General features: G+C 34.7%; 1 protein-coding gene across 1 annotated transcript; it reads left to right on the top strand.

Moving 5' to 3' along the window:
• Positions 1–213: 213 nt before the first annotated feature.
• LOC120333475 (non-lysosomal glucosylceramidase-like) lies at positions 214–7,153 on the top strand. The gene has a single exon (XM_039400905.2). The coding sequence runs from the start codon at positions 306–308 to the stop codon at positions 2,928–2,930; it is 2,625 nt and encodes an 874-aa protein (XP_039256839.2). The 5' UTR covers positions 214–305; the 3' UTR covers positions 2,931–7,153.
• The last annotated feature ends 3,236 nt before the right edge of the window (positions 7,154–10,389 follow it).

Genomic DNA, 10,389 nt, shown 5'->3' with positions numbered 1-10,389 from the left:
TGGCGAACCACGGCCTCTCGTCCGGTTACCATTCCATGTCGGGTATGGGATGAGTTAGTTATTTTATTTTTTCGGAAGCATGGACTTGAAGGTGGAGGAAGCCGTAACCGTTTACTGGTTCAACTACACAATTGTGACGTTTAGCTGTTCATTCCTATATCCAGGATTTTATGAATTTAATTGATGCAAATTTATTTTGATGATGTACTTTTCTTTTTGCCTTTGTTAGTTTTCTAGGTCACTATTAATATAGTTGTTTAATATATACAGATTTATAAAGTTTATAAAAAAAAAATACGAGAGTAATGGGAGAACCGCAGGCGGGTGAGCCAACATGGTGGAAAGCCCTAGAAAATCTGGAAATTGAACATGAAAAAATTGAAGATAATGAACTCATGTCAACTTGGAATGGTTCATCCCAAGGAGACGGTGTTCCCAAATATGGATGGAGAATCGCCCTCAGTCATAAATTTAGAGAAAAACGTACTCCATGGACTGTACCAAAAATACACCAGGTTCCAGCATTGGTGGGACTCTCTTACCGTTATATCAAATTTCATCGTAAATTAAAGCGTATTAACCGTCGTCCATGCATGGATTTCTTCAACCAACAACCACTGCGACAAATTTATGGTGTCCCTCTTGGAGGAATCGGGGGCGGGTCAATCAACCGTGGCTGGCAGGGTGAATTCTGTCGATGGCAGTTACGTCCGGGGGTTTATGAGTTTGTAACTACATTGGCAAATCAATTTATTGTTTGTATTCGTAAAAATGGAACCACTGTATATCAACAAGTTTTAAGTGTTCACAGTACCCCAGCGAAACATCTAAAAAGTTGGAAATGGGAGTTTCCTGGTTCCCAAGCTTTTTATCATGCTTTGTATCCGCGTGCGTGGACCGTATATGAAATTCCAGAACATAAAGTTGTATTAACCTGTAGACAAGTATCTCCTGTAATTCCCAATGAATATAAGGACTCGAGTATTCCTGCCGCTGTTTTTTCATGGAGTATTGAAAATAAATCTGAAAGTGATTTAGAAGTATCCATTGTTATGACAATGGAAAATGGTAATGGCACAAAAAAATCAAGACTACATCATTCTGGACATTTTAATGAAGAATTTGATGATGATAAAAAATGCAGTGGTGTAGTTATGCATAACTTTACATATGAGAAAATGCCGTACACAATGACAGTTGCGGCATCTGATAAGCCAGAAATGAAAGTTTCAAAATGCATTTCTTTTGACCCAACTTCAGATGGATCCACAATTTGGAATGAATTGCATGAACATGGCCACTTTGATTCTACAAATGACATAAGTGAAAATACTTCTCGTGGAGAATCTATTGCCTGTGCAGTTGCTGTTGAAACCACTGTAAAATCAAAAACTCTTCAAAAAAATGTTGATTTTGTTTTATCCTGGGATATGCCAATAGTATATTTTGGTTCAAAGGAAATTTCTCACCGCCGTCGATATACTCGTTTCTTTGGTGCATCTGGTAACGCTGGACCCAAAATTGCGTTGTATGCCCTTCAAAACTATCAAGATTGGGAAGAAAAAATACGATCATGGCAAGAACCAATTCTGTCAAATTCCCGCTTACCACTGTGGTACAAATCTGCCATATTCAACGAGTTGTATTACATCAGTGATGGAGGGACAATTTGGCTTGAAATAGATAAAACTGATACAGAATCAATTAGCATTTCAAATCATATAAATAAGCACAATGCATCAAAAGAAACAGATGTGGATCATCTCCAAAACAGTGAAATTTTAAAAGAATTTGGAAGATTTGCGTATCTTGAAGGCCAAGAATATAGGATGTTCAATACATATGACGTTCATTTTTATGCATCGATAGCTCTTGCTGCATTATGGCCCAAGCTTGAGCTAAGCTTACAGTATGATATTGCTACAAGTATTCTAAGGGCTGATGATACACGATTTCGTTTTATAATGGATGGTCATAGAAAACCTGTTAAAACGACAGGAGTGGTTCCACATGATGTTGGGGATCCTGAAGATGAACCTTGGACGAGAGTTAATGCGTATTTTGTTCACGATACAGCATCTTGGAAAGATTTAAATCCTAAGTTTGTTTTGCAAGTTTTTCGAGATTACCACATCACAAAAAATCGTAAATTTCTTGAGGACATGTGGCCAGTTTGTTTGACAGTTATGGAAATGAGCATGAAACATGATAAAGACGGAGATGGTCTTATTGAAAATGGTGGAACCGCAGATCAAACTTTTGATGGTTGGAGTGTCACTGGTCCAAGTGCGTATTGCGGTGGTTTATGGATTGCCGCATTGCGATGTACCATCGAGGCAGCAAATATCTTGGACCGACAAGAAGATAGTTTAAAATACAAGGAAATTTTAGAAAGAGCCACCAAGGCTTACGACAAAAAGTTATGGAATGGTGAATATTTTAATTATGATAGCAATAAACACAGCAATCATAGTGACAGCATTATGGCTGACCAATGTGCAGGTCAGTGGTATTTACTTGCTGCGGGAATAGCTGATGTCATACCAGGAGATAAAATTCTTAGCTGCTTGAGAAAAGTTTATAACTTTAATGTGGAATTGTTTGCTGATGGAAGACGGGGCGCAGTAAACGGAATGAGACCAAACGGGAAAGTTGATCAATCGAGCGTTCAGTCAGATGAAGTTTGGACTGGGGTAACATATGCTGTTGCGGCAACGATGCTTCATAAGGGAATGTTGAAAGAAGGTTTCAAAACGGCCCAAGGAATGTATAAAAGTGTTTGGGAAGAGACTGGTATGGCATTTCAAACACCAGAAGCGATTTTGAAACACAATCATTACCGATCTCTAGCGTACATGCGCCCATTAAGTATATGGGGCATGCAATATGCACTGGAAAACACAGACAATGATGACATTGCTTCAGAATAAGCTTTAATTATTTTGGCAAAGGTTTTTAAACTAAAAAAAATTTACTGTTATTTATAATGTCATTACTTTTTGTAGTATAACCTTTTCATTTGATTCTTCATTATTTGAAGGTCAGTTTCTTTGGTCAGTGATCAGCATTTTTTTCCTTCTTTCGCTTGTCCAATGACTATAATTATGGCATTGTTATTTCTACCTTTTTCCAATATGAAAGTAACACTTAGTGAATTACACATTCCAATGAATTATGAATGTCTTTTTCATGTGATAGTGAAGCATTTTTTGCAAATAATTTCGTTTTGAATATTATAATTTTTTGTTTTAGAAATACTGAAAGCATTTCATGAGTATTAGCAAACTTAGGATCATTCACAAATCAACTTCATCCAGAAGCAGTAATTTTGCTCTTTTTTTTACTTTTCTATTCAAATTTTATTTGGACTTTTATTTAGCTACAATAGCTAAAAAAAATTCTTTGCCGTTTTAGACTTGACAGAAATCAATTTAGGAATTATATTAAATTTACATGGTGATATACATATTTAGTGAGTTCCTATTTCAAAATGATTGAATTAGAACTAAAAAATTATCATTTGTTCATTATCCCACTATTGAATTTTTCATAAATCATCAAATATACTGATAGTTTCTATTGGTTATCAAACACACTGTGTGTATATTCGAAACACTGTGTGTATATTCGAAAATCGAAATAATCTATAGTAAAAGTTTGTTCACCTCCTTAGGCAAACAATGAAACATCCTAGCTTTATATGTAACTAATTTCGTAAATGAGAGATACGTGTAAGATGTGACTACTTTTGTCAATATCAAAAAATACTTAGCGGTATGTGGTCATGCGGATATGATTGTTATAATTCCATATTTGGAAATTGGCTATTTTGTGTCGATTTGCAAGTATATAACTGATGAAATGTTTTCAAACACTGAATGCACTTGACTTCTATGAATAATTCATGTACTGATGTGTATCAGGAAGATGACTCATTGTTAACTGATGAGTCATATTTGTTCAATTTTTTGTGCCATATTATGTAATGTATGTACATTCTACAATACTACTATTCATATATTATGTTTCCCTGAGCAGGGATATTGTGTATTACACTGCAGGCCCTTTCTCCTTGTTTACTTCCTACTTCAGATCTGTATGTATCCCTTACAACAGGAATGTTTGGTTGAGATAGTATTAAAAACCCTTCGCACATAAGAAATCAGACTTTTTTAAATATGGAATATAGAATAAAACCATTCAGATAAAAAGTTCTATTCTCAATATTTGGTACATTCATTTTTATTCGGAAGATATTGTACAATTGTGGAATTTTTTATATCAAAATTCTGCTCGATATATAGATTCATTACATATATTTGGTTTATTATTCATATTTACTAACACTCGCAAAGATTTATTTAGGCTTATCACAATAGTTTTAATTTATGGTTACTGGATTTTTCTTGCCAGGTATAAACCATAGATGCCTTGCCGGTATGTTTACCATTTTGCTGATATTTATCTGTTTAATTTTCCAATATGTATATAACAAACAATAAATAAGGGTGACAGTGTATTTTAAACATATATACGGTATCTCACACACTTCGGTCTGTAATTGTTCAATAGTACTTATTTTTTTTAATATTTCGATTTTCTGTTTCTATATGAAGCATGTAACCTAGTGTTATGTTTAGCATTTTTTTTAAATCAATTTTGGAGATATATGGATATTTTATGCAATCTGAAAAGTTTATTTCTGATGGTATTTCTTTTCCCCCTGCCCCCCAAGGGTTTATACTTGATAAAATAACCCCCAGTAATGTTTGGAAATGAGCTAGAGAAATATTATATCCTTAACAATCACAATATATACCGGTATTTAAATAGGACTAGTTCATCTAAGATCTAAAATGTATATTGTCATCCAATAGATTTGTAACATCCATCATGTTCATAGCAGGCACACTGTTAACTAAATAAAATACTTCAATTTATTCATAGAATGTTCTCTATCTACATCAATCTCATAATTTGCCATCACAAGTGCATAATTACTGGTAGTGGTATGTTCTTAATGGCTGCCACAGGTGTGCTCATAAACATCTGTTTTTACAATTATATTGAAAAACAGATGGCAAGCTTCACCATAAAAAATTGATAACTTGAAAATAGTCTGTTCTGTAGACGAGTATACATCCAATTGATAGAATAAGTGTGAAATATTTAGTAGTAGTGTAGGGGGCTGGCAATGCTTCTCTCTTTCCTCTTATTTATGGATCAAACGAAATTATGATTTGTGATCAATAAAGAATGTTAGATATTTATGTTTATTCCATTATCGTAAAATGTAGCAAACAATTCATTCTGATCTTTTTTTTAATTTGTTACTTACTTTTTTTTTTATTCCTAGATTTGCCATTCTTTAATGTGCAATGTCCATAATTTAATTTGCTAAAGTTTCAGTTTTTCCAGATTTAATTTTTTTTTTTGAATGAATTATATGAATCATTCTACTATATTATATGGTAAAATACTTTCTTGCTGGTGTCCATTTAATCACTTCGCTTTGATTGTCTCTCAAAGAATTCAATCATTCTTCATTGATATATTTCTGTGAGTCATACACTCTATCATAATAATTAGCAAAGAAATTGTACTGAAAGTACTTTTTGTTTTCTGTTTCTAACAGAAAATCTTATAGTTCACTTATTAGGTAATCACGTTTATTTTGAGCATTATTTTTTTTATGTTTCACTGTATAGACAACTTCTTCCTGTGACTATAAAGGATTATTACTGCAAATTTTAAATGTATCAGTTCCATTATTCTTCTGTATATGACTTGTTATTTATCACTAATGATACAGATTCATAGCATGATATACACTCTGATGAAAAAGGAAAAATAAAAATATTTGAAAAAATGACAATTTTGTATTTATCAACTTTGGATAAAATAAAAATATATCTGTTATTGTCGGGGATGTATTTCTGGCTCTGTTATGTAGCATTAATTAGTTATGGTTGAATTGGATCGTCTTAATAAAATTACCCAATTTACTACTGTAAAAATACATTGATATTTGAACTCATTATCATATGTATTCTTTGCATTTGCTGAGTGATACCCTTGAATTGATTCCTCAAAGAAGTAAGATTCGTTGTCATATCTTTGTAAGGAAATTTGGTAGCAATAGCAATATTACTAATTGTGGTTCATCTTTAATAAGATATAGTTCCCGGCTGTTCTTTACTTACTAGTACCATTTCTTATGCTTTGTTCCGCATTTTGTTGCAATAATATAATCCAACCAAAATTGATGATGCATATTGTTTTGTATATTTCATTTTTATATTTCTATTATTCTAGTGCTCATTGTACTTCATAATTACTCATTGAACGAGTTAAGCCTAGCATTATAGATTTTTATAATATGGATGATTTTGTACTCCTTTTGTAGTGTAATTGAGGTTAGAGACACTGAAAAGAAAAAGTGTATTCTTAGTGTCTTCATTGTAGTCTGTTTACTTGTATCTACATTTTTTTTTCAAATAGACCTGTTATCTATTAATTTAAAATAATTTGATAAGAATGTACTAAAAATTTGAAATGAACTGTTTTGGTGTTTAAAAACTTTTACCAGCAGGTGTCAGTCGGCCATCCATACACAATGCTTGTAAAAGCATCTGCAGTCTAGAAAAAAATTACGGGGATATTTTTTACTTTTATTTTTGGAAATTGTTTCCTTAGTGTGTACATTAATCTATTTTCCAATAAATATTAAAATATGTATTTATATCGAATGAAGTTACCTGAAATGAAAATACCCCTCGATTGACGTGGGGGGTAGTGTTAGGATAGCATGTGGATTTTCACATTATCCCGCGCGATGGTCACTATCCTCATCCACGCACTAAGGCGACGGGTTTTTGCGACCATCATGTTCCTAATTGGGCACGAAGTTAACCGATTGAAAAACTCAGAAATCGCTGGGAGGCTATTGCTCTTTTCAGAATTTTTATCTGAGTACTATGAGACGCTTATATCTCACCGAAAAGTTATGCCCATCTCCCAGGTATCTCTGCATTTTGTTTTTTCCGTTTACTATTTGTATTGTTTATGTCAGAGAACCAAAATAAATGATTGAATAATTGTTAAACATCCGCACACAAGTGACTAGGGTTGGAAAATAAAATTTCTGCTGGTCGGCAGGTATAAGTAGATGTAATTGATTGACAGATTCAGATAGTGCAAGAATCAATGTAAAGCAATAAATAAATAAACGGGAACACGGAATTGATTCATAGCAATTGGTGGGTGGTCGCGAACGACTCGATGAGTCATCTAGTAGTCAATGACAGTGTTATGAGTGCCAATAATATTTTCCGTTTTATAGTTATTTTTTTATCATGTTACATCCGAACAAGAGAGCTATGCTCAAATATATGGATACGTCACAAGCTGTCGCTATTTTTTTTTTGACACATAAAAAACGAATCTCTTGAAGTCCACAGAAATTTTTGAAATAAGTAAAAGTAATAGCCTTCTGGCAGAAAAATAAATCTTTAACTACTGAAACTTTCGAAGCAATGGACCTTTCTTTGACCTTTGACCCCCGGAAAATTCTTCCTATACTTAACCATTGCAAAATTTTCAAGGCTATTTTAGGAGTGCTTTTGCGGGTTGGTGCCTGTAAAATGGGGTATGTGTTTCAAACCATCATTATGATTCATCGCACACAACAATCTGTTTTTTAAAAGTACCGGTAAAGAGTTTCAGGCTAGTATATCACAGCTATTTCTCCACTCATTTTTATTACTGCAATTAAATTAAAACTCCCAGGAAGACAGAGTGATCATTAAATTATCTGATTTTTATGTAAGTTTCCGATACACAACTGAAAACTAACGAATAGAGTTCAAAAACGCGAAAACGAGGTAATGTTTACAACCACGCTTGAAAATCTGTCTGAGTGAGAAAAGTGTCTGAGCGGATGCCAAAAGGGGGCATTGTTACGTCACTTTTTGCATCTTGCTGATTGGCCAATGTCACAAAGTAAACAAGGAAGTCGATGCTCGGGGAAAGGTCCATTGCAAAATTTTCAGGGCTATTTTGAGAGTGCTTTTGCGAGTTGGCGCCTGTAAAATGGGGTATGTGTTTCAAACCATCATTATGATTCATCACATACAGCAATCTCTTTTTTAAAATTACCGGTAAAGAATTTCAAGCTAGTCTACCACAGCTATTTCTACACTAATTTTTATTACTGCAATTGAAGTAAAACTCCTAGGAAGACAGAGTGATCATTGAATTATCTGATTTATATTTAAGTTTCCGAAACACAACTGAAAACTAACGAATAGAGTTCAAAAACGCGAAAACGACGTAATGTTTACAACCACGCTTGAAATTCTGTCTGAGTGAGAAAAGTGTCTGAGCGGATGCGAAAAGGGGGCAATGTTACGTCACTTTTTGCATCTTGCTGATAGGCCAATGTCACGAAGTAAACAAGGAAGTCGATGCTCGGGGAAAGGTCCATTGGTCCAGTAATCAAAAAGAAATCGACATTTTTTAAAAACTTGTCAAAGAACATGAACGGATATCGGCTTGTTGCAGTAGACGAGGGGTCTCAGAGATTTTTACAGCGTGGTTTTCATACGATGCTTTCTGAGGATTCCCCGTTTTTCCGGCGCATCGCCGGGCTCGCTCATATATTTTTGTGCAACCGTTCACTTGCAGTTGATATAAATGCACAATTGTTCCTATTGCGATATTTAGATTTCCTTTTAAATAATTGAATATACTGTCTTTTGAAGTTGTTGTGGGGTCGCGGGTATCTGCAGTCTTTGATTTTATGAAAAATTGGGGTCGCGAAAAATGTGGGTACCTCTGGGCTAGATCGTCGCAGGTCATCGAGGCTACCGATCATTTTATTTACACTGTTATGTGCAACGACAAACATACCGATTATGTGTAACAGAAAAGATAAAAAACCTATGTTGTGTCGATCACAGGTGACTTAACTCAAGGTATCGATTGTTCCATTGCCTGTGCCTTGGGCAATAAGATATTTTTGCGCAATAACGTTAATTACCGTATTTCTCCGTGTATAATACGCACCCATGTTTAATACGCAGGGCTCTTTTAGAATGTGGATTGTATGAAAATACCAAGGTCCATGCATAATACGCACCGTCGAATTCAGTTATTTGCGTCGACCGCGTTTGGTATTTTCGAGAAGCCAGCCTAGCAAGTTTCACTGTGATTTAATAATATGTTTCAAATTTGTGAGCCTTAGGTTTGCCGATTGGCCGCAAATCAGAATGAGACAAAATGATTTAGGAACATTCAGTTTTGTTGTAAATTAGAGACGCCAGACTGGACGACACAACAATTAAACTATGATACAAACTGCCGTTCTCATCACTTATATACACTGGTTATTGAAATAGATGCGTTGTCCTTTGTTAGACAAGATAGTCCATTCCGTGGGTGTGATTCTACTGCAACAAGCATGATCTGGTTATAACGGACTTTGTCACATAAAATAATAGAAATAAGACGACAAGGAAACATGTGCTAAGTATTCGGCAATTGCGTGTGAAATATCTATCAGGGTTTTTTGAATTATTTTCTATACCAATGTATAATACGCACCCCCTAATTTTGGAGATGAAATCCGGAACCGGAAGTGCGTATTATACACGGAGAAATACGGTAGTTTCCCGTAGTTCCTGAAAACAACGGCACCTGGCGGCCATAATCGGAATCAGTTGCTATTCTGGTTCTGGTGCGGACATACCGTACGCTTTACGGGTATGCTTTGATTAGCGGTTTCCCTTTCCTCTGGGATAAATTCTATCCACTGATTATGCTCAGTGCTGCATTCAAAAAGCGTGCAAAATGGAAAGGTGTTCAGGTCCAGGTGGTTCTGTTTGCTGACTTCAATTGCAGGTCTTTATTCCCTGTTACAGTGTTGAAACATGTCAAATGATGGTACCGGTATGAACCTCATGTCAGAATGTAGAATCAGCCGGAACTGGCCTAAATCTGTATGTATACTTATCAACTTATGATGTCTAATAGAACCTGACAGAGTAACTTACATAATCAGACAATTAATACATAATATTAGTTATTGACAGGGGTATTGACTTATTAAAAACTCAATGCAACAGAATCATCTAAATATCTAGGCATAATTGAATTTTATAAATTTAATATGTAGGTACAAAATGAACTTATACTAGTTCTGTAGGTATTTGGGTCTAGTGTAGTTTCGTACCTAAAGTACTTCTAGTCTGCTAGTGGGCGTAGCACAACAATTTTTGCAAATGTTAATCATAATCCTCACCTGAGTCCTGTCGTTCTGACAGCGTCAATACAAATTGTCATCCAAGACACGCAGGAGGCGAGCACCCGAAATCGAACAGTTATTTTTCT

This window comes from Styela clava, chromosome 13, assembly GCF_964204865.1.
Source record: "Styela clava chromosome 13, kaStyClav1.hap1.2, whole genome shotgun sequence".
Lineage (NCBI taxonomy): Eukaryota > Metazoa > Chordata > Ascidiacea > Stolidobranchia > Styelidae > Styela > Styela clava.
The sequence above is the reverse complement of the archived record's forward strand: the minus strand, read 5'-3'. Positions and strand labels throughout refer to the sequence as shown.